The sequence below is a fragment of the Podarcis pityusensis genome (assembly GCF_964106645.2).
Source record: "Podarcis pityusensis genome assembly, chromosome: 1".
NCBI lineage: Eukaryota > Metazoa > Chordata > Lepidosauria > Squamata > Lacertidae > Podarcis > Podarcis pityusensis.
In genome coordinates, this window is record NC_138028.1 from 99,483,824 (window position 1) to 99,508,691 (window position 24,868).

At 43.5% G+C, this 24,868-nt stretch overlaps 1 protein-coding gene across 1 annotated transcript in view; it reads right to left on the reverse strand.

Annotated features, from left to right (window-relative positions):
* The window catches only part of LOC308477018 (von Willebrand factor D and EGF domain-containing protein-like), a 209,713-nt gene that overhangs the window by 146,316 nt on the left and 38,529 nt on the right, over window positions 1-24,868 (reverse strand). Inside the window, exons 3-6 of the mRNA XM_081005140.1 lie at window positions 13,555-13,783; window positions 11,273-11,338; window positions 10,723-10,955; window positions 2,557-2,646 (exon numbers count right to left, since the gene is read on the reverse strand). Coding sequence (XP_080861266.1) covers window positions 2,557-2,646; window positions 10,723-10,955; window positions 11,273-11,338; window positions 13,555-13,783 — 618 coding nt within the window. The remainder of the gene's footprint in view (window positions 1-2,556; window positions 2,647-10,722; window positions 10,956-11,272; window positions 11,339-13,554; window positions 13,784-24,868) is intronic.

Genomic DNA, 24,868 nt, shown 5'->3' on the forward strand with positions numbered 1-24,868 from the left:
GGGGCTTAAGGTAGGGTCCCCCCCCCCAGTACCTGCTACTTTTGAATGTCCAGTTGGAGATGCTAGGGGTTGAAACAGAAACCTTTTAGATCATCCTTCCCCAACCTGGTGCCTTCCAGATATTTTGGACTCCAACTCCCATTATCCCTGGGCATGGGCCATGCTGCTTGGGGCTGATGGGAGTTGTAGTCCAACAGTACCTTGAGGGCATTACCTTGGAGACAGAAGAACAGCTGTTATAGATACCGAGTATATGCTATAATGAGGGACGCAGGTGGCGCTGTGGGTTAAACCACAGAGCCTAGGACTTGCCGATCAGAAGGTCAATGGTTCGAATCCCCACGACGGGGTGAGCTCCTGCCAACCTAGCAGTTCGCAAGCACGTCAAAGTGCAAGTAGATAAATAGGTACCGCTCCGGCGGGAAGGTAAATGGCATTTCCGTGTGCTGCTCTGGTTCGCCAGAAGCGGCTTAGTCATGCTGGCCACATGACCCGGAAGCTGTACGCTGGCTACCTCAGCCAATAAAGCCAGATGAGCGCCACAACCCCAGAGTCGGCTATGACTGGACCTAATGGCCAGGGGTCCCTTTACCTTTTTTATATGCTCTAATACAGAGTCACTCCTGCCAGGGGCGTAGCGTGGGTTGTCAGGACCCGGGGCAAGGCAAGTAATTTGCACCCCCTAACCCGTGGATTTGCACCCCCTAACCCTAACCCCCAGATGTTGCGCCCGGTGCGGCCGGCCCCCCCTGCACCCCCCACGCTACGCCACTGACTCCTGCCCCTGAGTCCCCTCATTTCTTAACAGTTTCCTCATTTTGTTCCAAATGAAAAACAGTACATAACTGGTTTACATTATCATGACATCACTATCATTTTCACATTGAAATGGCTCTGGTGGCTTTCCTGTTAGAGAATACAAGATGCAGAGTTTACTCTTGCTACCCGTTCCCTTCCCTGATGGTTACATATAAACAAGTGCCATGCAATAGTTACTTATGCATCTGAAGATAAAGATGGACAAACCATAACTGGAAATGATTGTGCCACATACAACAACCCACTCAAAAAAAAAAAAAAAAAAAAAAAAAAAGGTTTCTGCAGAGCCCATCACATCTTACCATTCTGTCTAACCCTAAGTGAAATGACAGAATGATAATGGAGGGATAACAGATAGATTCTGTCTTCTCCCAGGTTTGCTGCCAAAGCAAAATAATAATAATTTTTAACAATGCAGTGAAAAAGAAGACACAGTCCCTGTATTCTAGTTTCTGGAGCAAGGGCAGATTTTGTCTTGTTTTGGTTTCTTTTGGCCCAGGTGATTCCTTCCCTCTCAGAGAACCATCTGAGGACTGCAAGCCAAGCGGTGGGTGGAGACAGATACAAAAGTGGTCAGAGTATTGAGTGTGACTTTAACCTTTGTTCAACAAATTGGCTACATTCCAGCCACACGAAGTTGTAGCTGTACACACATCTCTCTCCACCCACCCTCCAGGCAAGCAAGAGGCATTAGCACAGTTCAAGGAGTTATGCCAGACAAACAAAAACACTTGAATGCACAGAATGGGGCCTGGAGAGAATTGTAGCCTGTGGAAGGGACATGGGCTAGGGAGATATTGAGAGCCAGATATCTACTTCTCACCTCTCACCCTGCTCTGGAGTCTGTATCTCTGTGGTTTCTGCAGTCTATGGTGTCAGTCTATGGAGTTTTCAAAAGAGAGAGATGTCACATTACCCAAAGATGGGAATTGTGCTGTTAGGTCTCCCATCAAAGGCACTAGGCATGAATCAAAGTGAAGTCTGCCCCATAAATAATGTATTGTCCCATAAATAATAATGGCAGACTTAGCATGCAGGTCCTTGTTTTTATAGGCTCAGCTTTTGAAAACTAATCTGTACTACAGCCTCCTTAATGGAATGACATTATTTTTTTTTGCCAGTTATTTATATTGCATTCCAGAAAAAGCTAACAAAGGGGGAAAGAAAGGCTCTTTTATGAAATATCTGCTACTGAATGGCCAGCCAAGGTCAGAAAATGTTTCAGTCTGCTAAAATTCTCCATTAACATAATGGGGGGTTGCCCCCAGAGTTTTATGAATGGGAGAGCGCAGCATTCAAAGGATGCAGACGCTAAATGCCAGTCTTCGCAAAAGCTGTCCATTTAAAGACGTCCCAACTTTTATTTCACATTGTGTGAGAGGCAAGCGCAAGTGCTCAGGCATTATGACCAAATCACTCTGAATTTGCAGAACTGTGCCTATCTACTTAAGGTTGCATATAATCACCTCTCGGAAGGTGAATGAACATGAAACGCTTTCACAATACATTTCTAGATGCTGTAGCTGTTAGTGCCTTTAGAAAGTCTGATAGAATGATTGATAGAATGGCAGGCAATTTTTGGAGACATTTTCTCCTTGGGCACCTAAGAAGTACACTGTTTATAATCACCAAAGCCAATTTTACAGTGTGTTGTCTTGCGGAGCAAGGTGGTTAATATAGAAATCTCCATTGAGGATATGCTAGAGAAGTTTGTTAAATGAGGTCTTTTGCTGTTACCTTAATCCCAGCATAGAATCCATCGCTTTCTTCAGGGAAAGACTGTTGATCAGGAGAGTCCCACCTAAAAGCTGTGACAGTGCAAAAGACCTGCAATAAATAAATTGTCCATTTTACAACTTTTTTCTTTTCTTTTTAAATTAAGAGCTTATGAAGAGTGATTGAAGGTGTTGTAAAGGTTTGGCTGAGATATTCTACCCTATGAAGACTGATTTTGCTGTTTTGCCTTTCCCTTTGCTGGCTGCAAAGCCAATGCATTCGCCAAGTGGGAAACACATGGGGGGCAGCCATCCTCCCATATCTTGAAATGGAAAATTCCATGTACTTATAGATATCCATAGGTGCCTTCTATAGCATTTAAAAGCTGATCCCTCATTCTGGGTAGCTAAGTATGGAAGGCTTGGATCAGTTAGTTTTGATGTTCAGAAATAATTCTAGCTGGAGCTAGGGCATCTGGTTATTAATCAGTACAGTGGTACCTCAGGTTAAGAACTTAATTCATTCTGGAGGTCTGTTCTTAACCTGAAACTGTTCTTAACCTGAAGCACCACTTTAGCTAATGGGGCCTCCCGCTGCCACCACACGATTTCTGTTCTCATCCTGAAGCAAAGTTCTTAACCTGAGGTACTATTTCTGGGTTAGTGGAGTCTGTAACCTGAAGTGTCTGTAACCCGAGGTACCACTGTAGAACAATAAAACTGATTTGTGGTGATTGTGTAGTGATTTCTGCAGCTGTATTTGTTCTACCCCACAATTTTCAGGCATAAATACATTTTAAAAAACCATTAATGGCAGACATGCCTCTCAAAACACCCAGGGGCAATTTTTATCTTTCTGAAATGGTTAATCAGGCATTCATGTTCCAGGGACACACATGCAAGCCTTGCCTTCAACATCCATCAGCACTCAAGCTGCTCTTTAGATCTTTGCATGGATTTCTGAAGGTTGCATTGTATTTAAAGTGTATTTGATTGAATGTGCTTAGAAACTGTCCCCACTACTAGAAACCTTGACAAGCCAGAGTTTTCACTTGTGAGGAAGTTCAGCTGAAAATGCAAGTTCAGCTGAAAATGTTTTCAAAACCCTTTAGAGACCTTTTGTGCTAATCACATGGTCGGACGACCAGGCAACATGGCCAGGGACATGGGGGGCAGGGATTGTGCATGTTCCCTTATCTCTATTCTAAACTGTTAACTTGTTCAAACAGGGCTTTGATGACACACATATCTCTCCTTCAAAGGTTGCATGCTTACTGTGAGAAGCAGTGGCGTAGCGTGGGGGGTGCCAGGGGGGCCGGCCGCACTGGGCGCAACATGGGCGGGGGGCGCGCTCGCACTAGCAGCTCTCTGCCCCTACTAAAATCCACGGGTTAGGGAACCCGCGCTCGCTCGGCTTGGCGAGGAGGTCGCGGAAGGGGGAGAGCGAAGCCTTCTGCCGCAGGCAAAAAAAGGAGAGGAAGCCGGGTGGGCGGGCGGGCGGGCTGGCTGGCGGGGGTCTGGCTGCGCCTGCTGCTGCCGGTGCAGGGCAAGGCAAGCAGAGCGAGGAGGAGAGAGAGGGGAAGGGGGGGGAAGCAGCTAGGAAACGCTGCGGTGTGGAGGAGGAATCAATTAAGGAGAGAAAGCGAAAAGCCTTGGAGAAAGGGAAAAAAGGAAAGAAAAGAGGCAGCTCCAGGAGAGTGCGGGGGAAAGAGAAGCCTCGCTGCTGCTGCTGCTTAGGAGAGTAAATTACTGTACTTGCCTTGCCCCGGGTTAGGGGGCGCAAATTACTTGCCTTGCCCCGGGTGCTGATAACCCACGCTACGCCGCTGGTGAGAAGTACAATTGTAACCCTCAGGCCACACATCAGTGCATGCACCTACCTTCATAGCTGGCTTTAAGAGGGTGTGTGCAAGAGTTTAGTGATGCTTAGCAGAGTGTTGTCCAGGTCCTGGAGAGAGGTAGTCCTCTCTACCGCCATAGTTTCAGCTGCCACTTTACTTTCTTGCCTGAAATCCTGTTTCTAGCATATTATGGTTTTAAAAAGGGTGGCCAAGATGGGGGGAGGTCATTGCAAAGTGGCCACCAGGTTTTTGTGGTGGCTATGTTTTATTTTGTTTGGTTTTATCAAAGTTGAAACTTCAGGAAAATAAAGATGATTGGCATAACTGCCATGTTAAGGACACCATAGTGCAGGGCTCAGTTTGGGTGGGCTCACACAAGTGTCACCAGTGGGATAAGCCCTGGCATTTAAAGAAAGGTTGTGTCCCAATGGCAGTGCATTGGGTGTGGGTCAATGAATTGGAGATTGTGCGAAAACTCGAAAGAACTGTTGAGCTAGTTCTACATGCTTAACTTCTCTTTGGAATATGTTTCTTGGACAACATCCTTTGACAGCAGATGACAAAAGACTGAGAAAATGAGGGGCTTTTGAAATCATTTTGTGGTATGATATGAAGCCTGCTGCTCAAAGAAAAATGCAAAATAAAAAACCTCACAGAGGGAAGATCAGCTGTTGAGTTCAGCTAACGTAGCTTTTGGGTCACAGCCTAATTTACCAGGAAAGAGGGAGGCCTGTGCATTTGCATCGTACTATCCAAATTCTATCCAACAACCTAAGTATAGCTCCCATACAGAAACTCACTGCCTGCTTTCTTAGGCTGTGTTCACGGGACAAGGCTTTGCACTAGTTTAGGTTAAAATAAATCCTTTCTAAAAAGACAGAGATACCTTCTATATCATATGTTGAGCTTCGGTTTTGAGAAGCCATTTCCTCGCTTTTACCCAGTGTACAAACACTGTCCAAAGGACAGCAAAGCCTATTTTTCAGAAAATGCAAGAGTTCTGGCCAATTATGTTTGCTCATACAGTAGCGATACAATTGTTATCTCCACTGAGGCAACACACAATCTACTATATTAATGGGGTTCTTTCACCCTAGTAAACTTTCCCCCCTTTCCTTTTCCAAGGCTAAACCAGCAAGTACTGTACCTTGAACAAAAATCTGTATCATGTGAAGTGGTCCTTATACCAGAACTTTTCATTTTTGTTTTAAAAAAAAAAAGGATGCAAAAAAAAAAAAAGGATGAGTGTTGAGCACGCCAGGCACTCCTGTCTTTCACTGCCTCCCGCAGTTTGGTCAAACTCATGCTGGTAGCTTCGAGAACACTGTCCAACCATCTCATCCTCTGTCGTCCCCTTCTCCTTGTGCCCTCAATCTTTCCCAACATCAGGGTCTTTTCCAGGGAGTCTTCTCTTCTCATGAGGTGGCCAACGTTAATGCATTTACCCCTTTACAAAATGAATATGCAATCCAAATCCATAGTTCCCACTGAAATTTGGGGAAGAGCCATAGCTTAGCGGCACAGAATCTGCTTTGCAGGTGGGATGCCCCAGGTTCATTCCCCACCACCTGCAGGTGGGACTGGGAAGGAACCCCTGCACAAAATTCTGATGAGCTGATCCCAGTCTGTAGAGACAACACTGAGCTAAGATAGACCACTAGTCTAACTTGGTTAATTCACCAACATAGGTCTAGGATAAATTGTTCATATTGTAGTTTTCTGGAAGACCTGGAAGAAATTTGTAAATTCCACATGGTTCCCTTTAAAACATTGGAAATGAATCATATATGTAGGGTACATGCATTGCATGAAGAAAGTCCCAGGTCCCTGGCTTCTCCAGCCACGGGAATCTTTAGTAAAAGACGAAAGATTTATATGATCTGAAGAGAAACCAGAGTATAGGGATGAGACAGACTCCTGCCTGAAAACCTTGAAAATCACTGCCAGTCAGTGTAAACAATACTGACCTGGGTGGGCCATTCATCTGACTCAATATTAAGACGCTTCCAAGGGGAAATCTGAAAAATCTAGTCTCACGTGTATTGCACTGTGTGTGATTTTGAATGCAATCCAGGAGAATCAAGAAGGGAAGTGCAATATTTGCATTGGAAAAGTACTGCACATTCCGTACCCATTATACTATGTGCACAGTTCCTTCCTTTTTGAGGATGAATTCTTCTTCTTCTACAACTCAGGTGTGAACTTCTCATAATCAGATAAGCGCATTGGTCACTGATCTACAGACTTGACAGTTTGTCACATAATTATTAAGATAGCTTTCCTTAGGAGTTTCTTGCCTCCAGCTGAATATTGGCTTCTACTCTGTAACTCTGCTATCAGAGACTTTCCCCCTCCTTTTATCATTTTATCATTTCAAGGGACGGGGGAGGAGAATGAAAAAGGCACCCTGCAGGCAGTATGAATGCAACACTGACTGACTACTCTGTGGTTGGGTACTCCCCCCCTCAAGCTTTTCAGTAAAATAAAATCCTACTGTCAGTGTTTTTAAAACACTTGCAATATATAAAAAAGAGACTGGCATATTCAGCCTAAACGCAGTAATGAGATCCAGGAACTTGAGCAGGCATAATAACAGCAGATAGAGTTTTGCAAATGCAAGTGGGGAAGAGGATGGCCTTGCTGATGACCAGTTTTGATGTGCTTCAGATGGAGCTTATGCCCATTTAAATTTATTTGTGCCCAATCATCTGGGGCAAATTTTCAAACTTTTCCAGCTTCTGAGAGATATTTCATTGTGTATCTCCAGGTGAACCCTGGTGAAGCCTCGTTATACTTGTCGAATTCAGTCTGAGTCTCTAAACAAAAGGACCTGACCCACACCCCTCAGACTAACATGCAAACCACAACTTGGCTTTCCTTCCAGGTTTTCTGCTTCTCTGAATGTTGCGACACAGTTCTTGGAAGTTTCAATGTATCAAAATGTGCATTTAAAACTTATATGCGTATTAGAGGAGCACATTTATATACCTGTTTTAAGTTTTGTGTGGTTCTTTTTTAAAGAACTACAGATTAATATGCAAATGAAACTGAATTATGTATAAAAATATGTAAAAGTGACACAGAGTGGAGAACAAAAACCCATCCACCCCTCACGCAATGCTATGCATTCTGGATTCCTAACGTGAGGCTGTGAATGGTTGAAAATTCAGGCACCGTTTATGAAGAATGCTAGTAAGCACAGCTTACTTTCATTCAGTCGTGACCAATGGGGTGGTGCAATCAGGGCTGAGTTACTGACCTGGCTTCCAGACACCATGTGTCACTGGCAGTTACAGAGGGGCGGGGAGCCAAGGCAGCAGAGAGTTTGCTGTGGTGCTGGTGCAGTGGTGGGAGCATCAGATTGGCTCTGTATCCACACCATGCTGAGCTCCTTGCTGCCTTGGCCTTCCCCCTCTCAGAATACATTGTGTTGGGAAGCCAGGTCAGCAATGCAGACCCACCAATGATACCCTGCTGGCCGCTGATGGAGTTTCAGGGTTGTTTCGTTGTCTAGTGAGTGTTGATACACCTAGGCCTAGGTGGCAATGGTGCCTTTTGGGAAGGTCTTGATCATTGGGTGAAGGCACAGCATCACATGTGCCTGGCTCCCAGGGTCCATGAGCCCTGTGTATACAAGTGAAGACCTCTGCTTTGCATCATCCTGCATTCAAACAGGAGGCTAACACATGCTCCATATTACTTCTTTCCTAAAGGACCATAAAATGCACTGAATTTCTTGGCATTTTCAGCACAATGCGCTTTTCTCTGAGTTATCCACAAAGATTACATTAAAGTCAAAGACATTTGTAATGGAGATTATGCTAAATTCAGATAGGGTTGCTCTGTGTTTTGTTTTTATTCATAATGAAACTGTCAACCAAAGCAAATCCGTGCGTATTGAAATATGGAATCTCAATGTGAAAATTCATTCCAAAACATCAGAAACCTTCCTATTAGCGGTGATTATTTTTTTAAAAAAGAATGTATGTAGAGTTATTGTTGTGAAAGGCTGTAATTAAAGAAAAAACTTCTCTCCTTTTCCTTTCATGGTGGAAGCTAAGCGGCTCTCTTTCTAATCTTAATGCAGAGATAAATCAGTTTATAAGCTTGTATATGGAGCTGAATTTATTTTATTTTATTGCTGTTGCATTTGCAAACAGTGTAACCTATCAGCAAGATGGCCACTGCTACTGGCAAACTTTTTTTTAAAAAAGTGATTCTGCATAAGCCTTTTAAAAAATGTATGCCATCTCACCGCATGAACTTTCAAATTGCTGTGCAGAGCAAAACCTGGCCAGTTCCTTTGGCACATCCTGCTTCCTTAGCATTACCCATTGCACACACTGTGCCTGCTGTAATTTACAGATGGCTGTACCTCCAGGTATGGAATGACCTCTGTCAATATAATCTAAATTGGGCTTAGGAACTGCTACAATTTCAAATCAGATGGAATGGGCTATGCTGAGTGTTTACGAGGCGGGAGGGAGGGGGAGCATTGGATTATAGATTTATTTATTAAACTGCAGTAGTTTTGCAAACATTTCTCTGCCGACACAGTTTCCAGAATGGCCTGATTGGGACCTAAAGTATGGGGAAATGCTCTTATAAGCATTATGAAGAAATGGCCTTAGCAATTTCATCTAAAGAGATGCTAATAAAAGTTCAAACTCCATTGGACCAGTAAAGCTCAATGACTCTATTAAAAGCTATGATATGAACAACATCTTGAAGGAAATTTTGTATTATGCTTGAATGATATCGCTGAGAGACTTTGAAATGTGTGGAAAGTAGCGTAGATGGATATCAGTCAACTGGAAGGAGAGCTTTAACATTTTTTCCTCTCCTTTTGACTCACAACCATGCAGCAGCTTTCAGAAAAATAAGTTGATAGGGAGATGAGTGCAGGTTCCTGAAGATTGCACTGCCAAAGGACAGAAGAACGGGTTGATTCTGCCACTAAACCGAATAGATGCTTCAGTTTACATCACGATCAGAAAATACGCATGCAGAACACTGGATGGGTGTTAAGGTCAGTTTACAACTTCAGAGGATCAAATGAGGTCTCATAAACAAAAGGAACAGCGGGTAGCAATTCCTCAAATGAAGTCTCACATACCACAAATCACACACACCGTGTGTGTGTGTTCCTTTTAAAAGAGCAGCCATGGAAGATCAGGATTACTTGTCCTTGTTAGTGCTATTTGATGCCTTGTCTTGTTTTGTCCTAAATTGTTGTTAATTTGCTGCAATCTAGCCCTTTGCCTGGCTTTAGACCACTTCACCAAAGATAGCTTACATGCCACAGGAGCCAACTCCTAGGGGTCGAGGTCCCTTCGCCCCCCCCAATCAAATATTGGAGAGGGCCAAGCCCCCAAACAATTAATGGGCATTGCCATTCAAATGGTGTGTATGTGTGCGCCACATTATGTGATTAATTATGCAGGTGGGGCTTACCTGCTCACACACATATACCATTTTTCTTTCAAGTTGGCACCCCTGCTATCTGCATCTAAAGCATAACAGGATTTTTTGAGTTTTATTCTTCTGAACTGTTGTGTCCTCAAAAAGCCTTCAAGGGCCTATCAAATGCCCCACCCCATCAGATGTCAAGGAGATTAGTAACTTTAGAAGACATCTGAAAGCAGCCCTATATAGGGAAGATTTTTTAAGGTCTAATGTTTTGTTATGTTTTTATATATGTTGGAAGCTTCCCAGAGCGGCTGGGGCGAGCTGGTCAGATACAAATAATGAATTATTTGTTATTATTAGGTCATTTACTCATTTCAGACCAAGTTGCTCTTTGTCTAGAGTTAAGGGTTTTCTCTAACCCTGAAATACTTTTCTATTTATGAGAAAATGAAGGAAACCCAGAAGAGGAGTTATGATGCTGCTAAGATGAGAAAATGCCAGGTTTGGACACACGAATTGGTTTGTGAAAGTAAGGCTAGTGCTGTAAGTCCTTTGATCAGACTGACCAAACCTGTTTGTCATTACAGCAGTGCCATGACATGATACAGATATCCTTAATCAGTGACATTTTTAGGCGTAAGTTGTAAAAGAAGCAATGCTATGATATGTAACAACAACAAAAGTTCTGATAAATAAATTGGATACCGTAAGTGTACTTCATCTAATGCACTGGAATGCTCAGGGTTCTAAACTTGATAAATAGCATTTAATAACATTATATTAAAATGTACTCCCACTTGGGGACTGTCTTTTACATTCAGGCCAAATTCAGATTCAAGAGAACAGTTAATAAGAGCTAAAAACAAACCAACAAACAAATAAATGCAGAGAGATTCAGCTCCTCTGAACGCTTGACCTTGTTTTCAAGAAAGCATTACCGTATCTCCCAATCTGAAATTAACTCCATCCATCTCCACATAGGAGAATGTCTGCAGCGTTGTGTCATGATGAAGCTGTTCTTTCGCTCTGGATTTGGAAAGGCGTGACCAGACCACCGCATAACCTATAGACGGATCTGAAGTTGGAGTGCTGAAAGTGCATTTGAGGTAGACGTGGCCTCCCAAAAGCTCAGGGGTGACAAGTGGTTGTAAAGGTGGGAGTTGAGATGCCCCTGTGTACAAAGAAAAACAGTGGGGGCATGATGCACTTGAGTGGGGTAATAGTTTAGCCAAGAAATCATTATAATTGAGATAGTACTAGAAAATATAGACTGGTTTCACCAGCAGTAGCTGGTGTAGTAGGGCAAAGCTGTCCTTCCAAAAGTGGTGTTGCTGCAGCTCAGCTGAATAGGTGTGGGATGGGGCAAGCTGCAACTGCGCTATAAAAGCACAGATGTGAATGTGGAACATTTTTCATGGCCTTTTGGATCCCAGCTATTCTGTTCCAATAAATAACAACACATATTTGATGCTAACACTAATAAATTACCTTGAAAGTTGATGTCTGCTCCAGTTCCTCTGGGACCAAAATAGTTAAATTGTGGTTCTTTAACAGCTAAAGAAATAAAATGAGATTAGTATGGCCCCGTGAAGTGATAAAACTAATGTTTAGAGGTGTGTTGTTGCTTAATTGGACTCATTGGTCTGAAAAACTTCCAAACTTCTCATTCATTCCAAATACAAAATTTATAGTAGCATGCCTATTGTGAAAGGCATATGTGAATTTAAATGTTCTGCTTCTGTTGCAATAATCAAAGAACTGGACATCTTGAAACGATTGTCCTTAGTTTTGTATATATTTCAGGGAAACCCAGGCATTCCTAAGTAAGTGTGCCATTTACAATGAATGTGCCAAATACATCCATACTCAGGTGCAAACAGTAAAATGCAGAGAGCACTCTTGTCTTCTGCTGTTGAACCCAGCCAGATGGGCAGGGTATAAATAATAAAACTGTTGTTGTTGTTGTTGGAAGTGTGCATAGTATGAAATGCACAATCCAGCCAAGGTCAACCACTGTAAAGTCACACTGATTTCAATAGGAGAGATTTAAGAATGTTTATTTTAATTATTACATTTATATCCCACTTCCCGCCCCCCACCCCAGATGCTCAAAGTGGCATGACTAATTCTGCCCTCTGCATTTTATCCTCAGGGCAACTATGTAATGTTGGTCGGGTTGGGAAACCATAACTGTCCCAAAGTCACCCAAGCTTCATGGTAGAATGGGGATTTGAACCATAGTCTCCCAGCTCTTAGTTCAATACACTAACTTGCTAACTACTACACCAGACAAGCTCTCATTTGGCAAGTGAATATACTTACCTTTCATTGACATAAAGGAAAAATTATTGTAATTATTTAATATAGTGCTGCCTATCTGCATGATGCTGTACAAAGTACCAGAGGAAAGCTCCCTGCATTTAGTAGCTTATAATATATGAGGATGTGGAATTCAACTTTGCACTAAGGCAATTGTTTCATCAGGGCAAGCATTTCATCTGGCCAAAAGGAATAATCTCCCTCTATCCCCCACTGTTCTGGGGGTTCTCTCAACTCTCAACCACTACCACAATTGAGCCAATCTTAGGGAGGGGCATGAGGAGAAGGAGCGGAAACAAGTAGAAGTTCTTGCACAGGGCTACCACTGATGTGACACATTAGTTCAACCCAATCCTAAAATCTGAACCAGGGGAAACAACAGAAGAAGGGAAAGGAAGTAAAGGTGGGAGTAAACATTGATAGGCTGAGTTTTAGTAGGGAATGAGAACTAGGAGGTTGTGCAACAACCTTCATTTAAAAAAGGAAGGTTTTGAGGAGAGTTATGGATAAAAAATGGAATTAGCATCACACAGGTGTTCAGGGAAGCAGTTCCAAGCATACAGGACAGTCTTTTGAGAAACAGAAGTCCAATCACAAATTAATATTTCAGTGTTCCTTTCCATTCAAACTAAGACATGACGGAATGGCAGAAAAGTTCACCTAAACAGCTATGGTTAGTGACTTGCAGAAGGTATGGAAACAGGATTTTGAAAAGCTGATAGCTCTAGTCTTCTTTGTGTTGAATCCATGAGATCCAATTTGTACAATAAGATTCAGGTCCCAAAGGCAAATACAGAAGAATAATGATCTGTGCCTTTGTGAGTCTCTTAAGGGAGAATCATTTCTAGCAATCTATATGCACTTGAAGACTCTGAGTTCAGAAGGTGTAACAGAGTGAGGAATTGCTATCTGCCATTCCTTTTGTTTTTGAAATATAGAGGCTAGAACTCTTCTGGTGGTTTGGCAATTATTTTTGACAAAAGTAATTATAAAGAAAAAAGTCAACAAAAAGCTGTTTTCTAATTCCCTCCCTGGCATCCTTTCAAGGGCTTTCAAATCATCATTTTATCTCTCATAGATCATTTCAGTATTAGATGCCACTCTGTGATGTAAACAAACAGTAATAAACATGCTCAACCAGTTAGCTTTGCTTTTTAAACCAAATGTGGACGCAAAAGGCTGCAATAAAGGTTACGTAGGAAGTGTAACCAAGCTAAGCATACCTTGGTAACATGCTGTAGATTAAATTCTGCCAAAGTAATAACAGCTATTCCTCAGAAACACCCTGGGCTGTTGCTGATTGATTAGCTACATTGTCTGCATCTTACTGGGAGCAATGCTTGACTTGCAAGGTCACTGGGATGTGCAGAGCAATAACGCAACCTTTGAGCACGTAGGAAGAGAGGTGCATATACAATCTGGGTGACAAATATGGACTGTACGAAACCCACCTTCTGCGCAGTAGCCCATGCACCCCTGAGTTGGTTGCAAGAGATAAACAAAGAACTCTCCACAATGTCTGACCGATATGGGTATCCGGAACAGACAACAGTCTTTGATGCTTCCGAAAAAGAACTGCCAGGTAGCACAGGCGGTGAGCTGCTTTCTCTCACCAGGCTGCGGGAGGGAGTCAGGCTCAAGCGACAGCCAGACTGGAGCTTGTGTCCCACATTTGTTCATCTGTGGAAATATATAAACCAAATCAATCAAATGGCTGCATTTCTGCTTGGCTTTTTTCCTTGAATATAATTCTTTCCCCTGGAGCGGGGGGTGCAACAGTGATGTTATCAGCTATATTTTGTCCTCTGTTGAGGTGAAGGGCAGGGTATAAATAGGCTTAATAAATAACATAATAAATACATCAGTGCAGGACTTAGGGACAGGTGTCTAGGGGTCCTCACAGCAGAAGGAGCAGGAGAGCCCCTAAATACAACAGGAATGTTTTGAAGTAAGTGGGGTAACACCTAAAAACCTTTCTCCATACAACCAACAAGTCCTGAGTCTTAAATGGCCAGCTCCACCCACCTCATGAGGTGTCGTGAACTGGCAGGACAGAAGAGGAGAGAAGAGGGAGAAGGAAGAGGAGGGAAAGGAGTGTATGTGAGACTGTGACACACTAGTGCAAGCTGGGGGTGGGGAAGGAAAAGTTGGTGTAGGAAGTACTCACAGGGTGACTAAGGATGGCAAGGGGATGGGGGGGGGAGGTCAGTGCACAGAAACCAGAACAGCTGGACCCTTCACCAGAGCCAGGGAGACCCCTGTCTCCACAAACACAGTGGGCTCTGAGGCATAGGAAACAGCAGGAGGGGTGCTCCAGGAGGCTGAGGCAGGCAAAGGCCCACAGCCCGGCTTCCTAGCTGGCCAGGTGGGGCTTATTAGCTCTGGGAGGAGGTGTGTGATTCCTCAGCTGGAGTAGGCTTGGAACAGGTGAGGGTCACATGCCTCATCAAGCCCAGATGCTGCAATCAGATTGCAAGCTATAAAAGGGCAGCAGAGCTGAGGGCTGTGGCTGCAGTTGCTCATACTGATGGATTTCAGCTTGGATGAGCCAGGATCTCTGCAGGACTTTGGACATGCCAATTGATCCTGGACTGAGGACTTGGCAAACTCACTTGCTGCCAGGTAGGCCAGGGGTTCAGCTTCTGTGGACTATAAACACCAGTAGCCCTTCTCAAGGTTGGCTCCTCAATCAATGTTTAGCCCTGAGACTCAGGCCTGTGCAGAATAGGGGAGGGGGGCAGATACACATTCCCCAGGATTGTGGGTGGGGCGGCTAAGCTGCCCAGGGCCCCCGCCAGGGACTGGCTGCTGTTTGGTTTAAGTTTATAACTTTGTTCTAACAAGACTCTCGCTCAGAGCCTCAGACAAGCTCTGCATGGCCCTACTGAGACCATCCCAGAAGTGGGTTGGGTTCTTGAAGTTCTAAGGAATATGGAAGTCACTCCTAACATAGCCTGCCCTCATACTGGAACAGGTAGGGCTTTAGGGTGGCCAGGAATTATAAGGAATGTTGCCCAATCTTCTTCAACCACCTGGTGGTATTTTGTATATGTGTGCACAGTAGCAGTTTGCCTATGAGAACCATGTGAGGGAAACTGGCTGGTCTGATCTTTCTGGTGAAAAGTAATCGGGTGCCTTACGCTACTGAGGACTAAAGAGTGTGGAAGAACTTGAAGGAAATGTTAAAGGGACTGAAGGCCCAATGGGCATTGGTATGTGCCTCATCTTTTCAACAATTCTTGTTCCATGTGGCAACACTGACTGCCCTTGTGGGGGGTGGGGGGAGTTGCATGTTGGAGATCTGATGGCAGCCTCTAGGGCTGACAGCTCATGCACTGCTTTAGAATTGGTGGATCTTGCCTTCAATGGGTGTGTGTGTGTGTGTGTTTGTGTGTGTGTGTTGTACTCGGTTGGATTCACCAATCTAAAACATATTGGCTTCAGAAGCAGCAGTTTGTTTGTTCTTTGTCTACTTTTCTGTGGTGTGACTTTGCTCTGCAGTGGCTTTCCAGGAATTTTTCAGGATCTGGGTTTTTTTTTGTGCTCAGGGGGGTTTCCCTATGACCTGGGATTGCCTCCTGCCAACTTTGCTTTGAGTCTGGCCATGTTTTGCAGCCTGTACAAGTCTTTGTGTTACACTTGGGAGACAATGATTTGGAGGTTATTGACAAGTAAGGAGCCTTATCTTTCTGGCCTGTATGGACTTTGTGATTATTTGGCAACAGTGCTTGGGGTGGCCAACTTTTGGTTGGGTATGTTTCTCTGAATGCTATGGGGAGGCTGCCCTAGGGGTTTAATCAGGGTGGTCTGCAAGGTAAATGGGGAGCTGCAGCCTCTTTATTCCTGAGTCTATTCACAAAACTCAAGAGGCCAGTGCTGCAGCAAAAATATTTCAAGCACACTGACAGCCACACTGATGGAAGCGTGACATTAATCTGCTATGATTGTATTTTTGCCCTTTTGTGTATTTCTAATGAACCTCTGTGGTGCAGGTCATGTTATTCATATTTGTGGTCCTCAACACTGTAGCCATTGGAAGAATATTAATTGCCTTGTATCATTATTATTCGTCACTGGTTTGTTGTTGTTGCTGTTGTTTTAAAGTGGCAGTTTACAGATGAGACCATCCTAGACATGCTTATATCTGGAATAAGAGATATAACATATTTTCTGCTTCAGAGCTTCAAAGGAATGCATCTTCCTTTGAATTCTGCACATTTGTTTGAGCAAACCATAAAGTAAACAAGAATTTCAAGTGTCTGGAGAAAGTGGGAAGATCTAAAAACTAAACAGTTTTTCCTCCCATCTGGGAAGCTGTTTGGTTTCTCATTGATACTGAAGGAGCTTTAGTAGCTGAGGTATAAGCAGAAGCTTACTATGGAACAACTAAAACAATATTCAGCAAGTGGAATTGAGGCATAAGTGTGTTTTAAAAGTCCCATTAAAAGCCTTCCAGTAGTAATTGTAAGCTTTTTTTGTTAAGATTCCTTAAAAGAAAACATTTTTATGTACATAAAATGTGAAGAAATGAGCACAGAGATTGCATGGTGACACACCTGCCTGCATAGGCGTCAGGACTAGGGAGCTCTGGGTGCCAGGGCACCCATAAAAAAATGTGGGTGCTTAGCACCCACAACACGGGGCTCAGAAGTCATGTTGGAGCACCGAAGCAACCTTCCAGACCACGTCAAAGGCCTCCAAACATGACTTTTGGTAGAAAGAAAGGGAGGGAGCTGGGACTCCCATGTGAGCAATGGAACCAGACATGCCTGAAAGAAGGGAAGGCCGTCCAGCTTGCCCATCTCATTCATCCTTATCTCCCTCATTGTCTTCCTCCAAATTCTGCCATTCCAGGTCTAAGCCCCTGGTGTTGTAGGTTTCATGACAGGCACCGGGGAACATTTTGGGACAATACTGGCCTGTGCCATAAGAGTGAGCACCACTTGAGCCATTAAGGAACCAGACTGCTGGTATTTGAAATCAAAAAGGCGTGAGAGCAGCTTTTAAGGTGGTTGCTGGTGGGGAAAGTGGGCAGGAGCTTGGAGCCTCCAGTTCAGGACAAATAATCCAGGAGGAGGAGGAGGAGGAGGAGGAGGAGGAGTTTGGATTTGATATCCCTCCTTTCACTCCCTTTAAGGAGTCTCAAAGCGGCTAACAATCTCCTTTCCCTTCCTCCCCCACAACAAACACTCTGTCTTAGAAATTTTTATTGGCTTTTCACCTTTTATAAAGACAAATACACACAAAAAAGACAGAGACAAAAACATGTATAGTTTCAGAAAATCCCACTTCCTTAACCTTGCTCCCAGACTTCCCCCCACCCCCCTTCATGCATCCCACTTCCCAAAATTGTGTCAGCAAATTGGTATTTCTCTTCTTAATCATCTTAAAATTTATAAATACAAATAAAGTAATTTTTCCTAAGTTGGATTCAAATTCTCTTCCATTGATTTCCCAATTTGTCTTAAATAAAAATCATGTTAACCAAACCCAAAAGTCTTGAGTGCTTTTAGAATTCTATTCTTCCCTCCCTCCCATCCCCGGTTTTCGTCCCTTCCCAATACATGTCCAAAATATCAGTTCTCAGCCTGGGTTCCTCACGTCCGAGGCTTTCAAGTCTCTTTCCGTCCCTCTCCGCCGGTCTTGTTGGTAATCCTTTATGTCGGCCCTCGAATCTCGAAAGAATTCTGTCACCATCCAACCATTTTCTCTTCTCACCAGAATATTTGAAAGCAACTGCTGGAAAATTTCCACAAAATCTGCATCTTCAAAATCAAAATCAAATTGGAGGCCCCCCTCATATTTCTTTATATTAAGTTCCTGTATTCCATAAGCTCCCGGGTCCTCCTTCTTCATCTTTTGCATCTTTCGCAGATTTGTGGTAAATGAAATCCAAAGGTCTCCTTGTTTATATTCCACAGATGCCAACTCCTGGTTGGTGCTTTCCAACTTTACTTTCTCTTCTTCTTGTTTAGTCTCTTCCACTTCTTTAGTTATCATTTCCAATACGGCTGTGGATTCTTTCTCATCCAGGTCCTCAATACATTCAGCAGAGCTGCTTATTCCAGAAGTCAAGGTCATAAGTTGTTTATTCATAGCTAATCTCTGCTCTTGTAAGATTCCCACCAAATGAAACATTCTTTCGATTTCCACCAGTAACTTTCCATCCACAGCCATTGTAATTTCACAGACTTCCCCCTAGATGGACTCTGGTTACTTAGTAATCTCTCCAACAATCCTCCAACTTATTGTTATTACTTTGTTTCCAACAATTTTAACTCAATTGTAACTCATTTTTAACCAGAGGGATCTTGAATAGCAGTTTTTCCACTTAAACTGTCCGTTTGACAGCTTTGACAGCTGTCAAACTCCGCACCTCTTCCCCAAGCTCAAAGGCAGGACGCTCCCGGGCCCGGGGGGGGGGGTTGTTTACCACAAAAAGAAATCTTTCGACACTCCACTCTCCAGCTCAAAGTTACTTTTTACCAAATCTTGGAAGTTGATGTCTTTTTCAACTCACCCCACAAAGGGTAGACACTCCAGCTTAGATCTTATTTCGTTGCTTTAAATCGTCTGCAAGAAGGGGGGGTGCGGACTCCCTTTTAGTACACCCCCCGGTCGTCTCAAATTCACGGGATAATATTCATAAAGTCCAATTTCCTTTTACTCACGGGTTATTCTTTTCAGTCCGAATTTCAAGGAAGGGAATCAGCGCTCTCCAGTCATGGCTCGCGGCTGCACTCAACCAAGGTAGCGATCGACTCTCAGCACCACGCCAGCCTCCGTATCCCCTCCGCAGCCTTTAAAAAGGCTCTTCGCGAATCGGGGGGGCGCTTAAGGTGCCCGCCGAGTCTTCAGTCCGCAGGCTTCAGCACCTGCGGTTTTTGGGGGTCCCCGCGTCGCCGGCGCGGCAAGACCCGTCCTCAGTTGAGCCGATTCCCTCCGCAACTCGGAGGGAATCCGCCATTTCCAGATCGCGCCAACCCGGAAGTCCCACAACAAACACTCTGTGAGGTGAGCGGGGCTGAGAGACTTCAAAGAAGTGTGACTGGCCCAAGGTCACCCAGCAGCTGCATGTGGAGGAGCGGGGACGCGAACCCGGTTCCCCAGATTACGAGACTACCGCTCTTAACCACTACACCACACTGGCTCAGGGCAAAAATGTTTGATTGTGAAATGGGAGAGGGTAGAACCAGGCAATGTAAATGTGAGGGGACACGATAGAAGTGCAAAGGAGCCCAAGAGCCAAGAAGGGAAACCACACGGGCCAGAGACATTTAGAGAGACACCAGGAAAGGTGTACTAACAATGGTCTCGCTCTGTCTATAAGGGGGAGGAAACCCTTTTCAGCCCAAGGATGACTTTCCTTTCTGGCCAACCTTCCAAAGGCTGCGTGTCAGTGGCGAGTGCAAAAAGAGACAAAAGGGAGTGGATCAATGAATGCAATCTTTACTTTTTGTACAATAGGCTAGTTTCTACACACACACACACACCCACACACCCACACACACACACACCTCTGTTTCCCATCTAGACAAGCACAAGGCATTATCATACTTCAGGGACACATTCCAGCCAGACCAAAGCTCTCAGGCCAGTGAGGGGTGTGACTTGGGGAGAGAGGCATGGCCTGAAGAGGCTTCCAAGGGCCAGAAAGAGAGGCACCCACCCTGGGCCTGAGGCTCACCATCCCAGCAGTCAAAGAGGACATGGAATCTGGCAAGCTATAAATCATAAAAGGGGAGGGTTCCTTCAAATATTCCTTCACATATATGGGTAGCAATACCAGGCCCCAAGAGCAATTAAGTGCCATACTATCTCAGCCTCAACTAAAATACTCTGTGCGATCCTGAAATCGGGAATGAATTCAATGAGACATCCCAAGGAGGAAATGTTCTAACAATGGGTGGGTGGTTTTAATTATCCTCATTTGGACTGGTTAAATGTGTATTATAGTCACGACAAAATAACAGCATCCTAAAACAGCTGGTCATGGAACAGTGGGCAGGTGACCCTGGCCGGGCCAAGGGACTGGTGAGAGATGTGTCATTGATCTGACTGGGGATAGTGACTGCCTTGCTTTCTCATTCTACATATATGTAAGCAAACAATTGCCAAGCAAGTCCAATGCACTCACATTTGATGTCGAAAGAGAAAACTTCCCAACAATGGGACGATTGGTAAAGAGGAGGTTGAGAAGGAAAGAGGGGGAGGGTCAGGCCTCCCCAGGATCTTGGTAAGTTGTTTAAAATCACAAGCTTGGTTAGAATAGCCCAGCTTATCGTATTTATTCAAGCTTCCATAGATGCTGCCGTGTTGGTTGTTTTAATGTACTTGATTTTAATGAATTTTATATTGGGGTGAGCTGCCTTGAAATGTTTAATGAAGGGTGGCGTAATAAATAAAAGCCTGAAAAGCGCTTGTAAGAATTGCACAATGAATAAAGGAAGAAATAATTATCACAAAATGGAACACTTATAAGCTTATACCGCCAAAATATACACCTGCAAATAGGTGCAAGAAGACTTGGCTTATTTGCTGCTTTTAAAAAAATAAATAAAAATTGGCTGTCATTATTTTTTTTTAAGAGTTTAACAGTTACCCTTTGCAAAGAGGTGAGCACTTTCAAATTGTGCACTATTCTGCCTCAATTTTGGAGCTACGTGAAATAGTGTCGTGCTAAAATGAGACTGGTAAATCTGAGCATTATGTTAGGCTTGGGGGGGTGGAGAGAGACTTTAAAAGAGTGGGTAAGTCCCCCCCCCCCCCCGCTTTAGTGTAGCCCTGCTGGATTCCTTAAGCAGCAGCAGTAGCAGAAGCTCTTTTGTAGCACACACAAAAAATGGATCGTGTATGACAGCAGGGTGAGAGTGGAGGTCACAGTATAAGTTATGCTGGCTTTATTGTAGTTCTGTCAGCTGAATTTTACCTGGCAGCCCCAAGGCTAAAAGACACAGGGGAAACTGAAAGCCTGCCTGGGCTTTGAGAATAAAATGGTGGGAATGATAAATTAATATCTAGCATTTGCCAAAGCATATTTAATTTGTTTGTTATTGCCTTGTTTGAAAGGCTATTATTATTTTATTTTATTATTTTCTCTGATGGGAAAAGATTACTTGGGGTTTTTATTGAATTCATAAGATTCATAGGAAGTTATCACAGGACGGATTTAGGCTATAAAGCACAAATCCTTGCCCAGAGCTATGATTCTTCATGCCTCAGCCCTCTTCTCCTCTTTTTCCCTGTCCTTTCTCAGTGCTCGGCAGATTAAATGGCAGGCATCTAGCTACTGTGTGCCATAAGCAAAGCACACCACACCGATTTCTGCTTCTAACTCAAGGCTTCTGCTTATGACTGATATCCAGGTACTAAAGAGGAAGTTAAGCAAAGTACCCACTGTATTCAAATACTGAGTTAAAAGCAAGCATGACAAACCTTGTAGGGAAATTAAAGAAATAAGTGTACCTCTATCAAGAGAAAATTAGAAGGTGGAACATGCATGCATGCACACATTTGTATCCACATATATATTTTCACCCTTTGTTGCGTGCTGAGGTCCCCAAAAACCCTTACTCCAATAACTCACACATCACACATAAATTTTTGTTTAAGGTTTTTGGCATAATTTTGGCCACAACTTTATTAACATACAAATTGTGAGTGGTTGCTTAGGCATTGGTCAAGACTAGCTGTCCCCCCCCCCCCCCCCGCCTTGGGGGACAGCACTGACTCCCGGATTCCAGCGAGAGCCAGTGTGGAGGAGCAAGATCAGAGATAACTGGAGCTGCGACACAGACCCTCAGCTACTCCCCGCATGCTCCCAGGAGCTTACGCGGCCCGCACCCTGCACCAAGGGTTTGGACGAGAGGATGGTAAGCCCCTGAATTCCTTTAACGGAATTCCCGTGCAGCAGCAGCATTGGAGGGGCAGGCACAGCCAATCCATACCCCTCCACCAACCAATTTAACCAATGCCTAACCGCCAACCTTACAAGTTGTGACGATTTGCTACGCAGTAGGCAAAACCCAATTGGCACACACTAATCAGCCAAAAGGAAAAATTCCTACCAGGCCCCCGCACCAATGCGGACGACCCCATGACAGGCATAGCAAGGTCAAAGCACAAGCCCAAACAAGGGAGGGCGGGCGGGTGATCCGGTGTCCACAGCGAAAGAGAAAGGAACATGCTGTGGACCTTGTTTAAATAACCTCTGATCCCACCCCTAAATTGGCAACATCAAATTTACCCCAGCAACACCAACCACCAATCTGATCCAAGCCCCTTGAATCTATCCTGCCTGGCAACCGTGGGTGTTTAGCTTGGCCCCATCTGCAACACGTGCTCTACTTTAATGAGAACACGCTTTGGCATTCCCACTGAATTCCAATGGGCTAGGGCGGTGGTACTTGATTTCCGAATGAATAAATGCACATGTGCATGTGTTAGAATCAATCTAAAATTAAAGTTGCAATGTTAGAAGAGAGAGAAATAAAATATGCAGGAAGTATAAACATGGGAGTCTGGGATACAGAAGCATGTTCAAGAATGTCCCATACCTTCTGCAGTATTGGGAACGTATTTTCAGTCATTGTTTTGAACACCTTAACAGAATGGACTTTTTTTGTTGTTAACTCGGTCATCAGTTGCCCTGTAACAATCAGTGATGTTGAATGTGATATTTTGGACAAATAAACACTCCTTCATAATGGTTTCTTAAATATAAAACAAGTAAAGTTTTATACATAGCTAGTTTTAATGCATGTGCTTAGGAGAGTGATACAGGCAAAGAGGCACTTAGTATAATAGAATTATATAATTACAGAGTTGGAAGGGAGTCATCTAGTCCAACCCCCTGCAATGCAGGAATCGTTTGCCCAGTGTGGGGCTCAAACCCACAACCCTGAGATTCTCTTACTGTACCAATTGAGCTATCTGCTTCTATTGAACTCGGTGGGGAGTGAGCATTCAGATTTTTCACACTGAAATAAGGAGTCTTCTGTTTGCTTAACTTCAGCTAGATTGTGGCCAAGATTTTTGTTATGTGCATGCCTGATCAAGATGCAGGAAGTGGTTGTATGTCTAACGCCACTGGCAGCCAAGGACATGATCTGGCCATATTGATACCTGATTGATTTTTCATTGAGGTATTTAAATACGCACTTGAGTCTCTCCTACTGAAATTAATGGGAATGAAAAGTGTTCAGGTTTGTTGGATGCTGTTCAAAACATCCTCTTGGTGTGGAACACTGAAACATCTGGAGTTTGGGGTGGGAAGCAAAGATATGTTGACACTGTTCAGTAGCACAGGATGGAGATCTCTTGCAGACTCCTTGCTGCTCATCTTTTGATAAAACCCTCCACCCAAAAAACCTCAATACGTTATCTGCTCTTCAGTTAGGAAGAGTGATATGATCAAGCACCCTTCTCCAAAGCAGACTCAGAGAAGATAATATGCAGTTTTAGAGGAAAGTAGTTTTTGGCATTAATGCAATCAGATGCTGATCTCTACCTGGCACCTACTGAGCACTCCTTGAAGGGGTTCAGCTTCAAAGTGGGAATCTGAATGCTCACTTCCTACCATATTTTGTCACTTTTCATTAAAGCATACTGTACTGACATTTCTTAATTAATCCATGCAGCGCCACTGCAAGATAGGTATGTATGTCTTAAATATTATTCATTCCTGGCTAAGCAGCCACTAATCCATCAAATTATTCAACTTAGAATCGACACATAAAAAAGTGGACAAGCTGCCCATTTCAAGTAAATGGAAAACACACTGGAATTACTGCTGCACCCTGGGATGTCTTATTCCACTTATTCGGGATTTAGATATTCAAAGTGATTTGATTGATTGAACATTCCCAGGTTATATGCAATTGCAAAGTTGTTGTTTTTTTAAAAAATCAAGCTGTTGGACCTATCATTTGGGGTTTGCATAGAAATTATGGTATTAAAAATAAGTAGGAGCTTATAAGAAAAAATGCTGCTGATGTTTAAGTGATAGAGCAGCTTCTTCAGCGTTTTGCTGGCTGTTGGTTACTGGTCTTGCTGATCAGTGCTTGAGATATTACAAGCTGCTTCATGGAATGCTGCACTTTGTTAATTGGTTTTTTTTAAAAAGAATAATCATATGGAAATTAAATGCTCTATTTAATTTCATCCAAAAACAATTAATTTCTCAGTGAACTGAGTCTTGATGTCACATGTTCTGAGCACATGATATTATTCAACCAATCAATTAATATGTATTTTGATACATTTCATTCAACTGTTTTCTCCGTTTGGTGTTCGGTCAATATTTTTATCAGTAAATGTTTGTGCGAGCTTAGGTTGCAAAGCTTGGAAAATCACGGTAGATTTCACATCTTGAGTAGGCTGATTAATATAATTTAAATGAGATGGTTATTAACTCTGCTGCATGTATTTGGTTCAGCTCTAATGGGCTTACTCTTACTTGACTTAGCAGCAATTAGCATCTGGAAAATCTAGTATGTAGTTGTAATGCAGAAAGCCTAATGCCAAGGCAGTGGAAGATGTTTTAAATGAACAGTTCCAGTGGTCCTGAAATAGACAAACATAATGTGACGGGGGGTGTGTGATCAGAAACATGGAACAATTTCACACACTTAGCAGACATGGGGTGCATACGTCTGGTGGGGGAAATGGGCATGTGTGCATGTTCCCACCATACAAAGAAGATAATATGTGCCATAGGTGACATGAGTGTACACCTACAAATTTCAATTTGTAATCAAAATACTG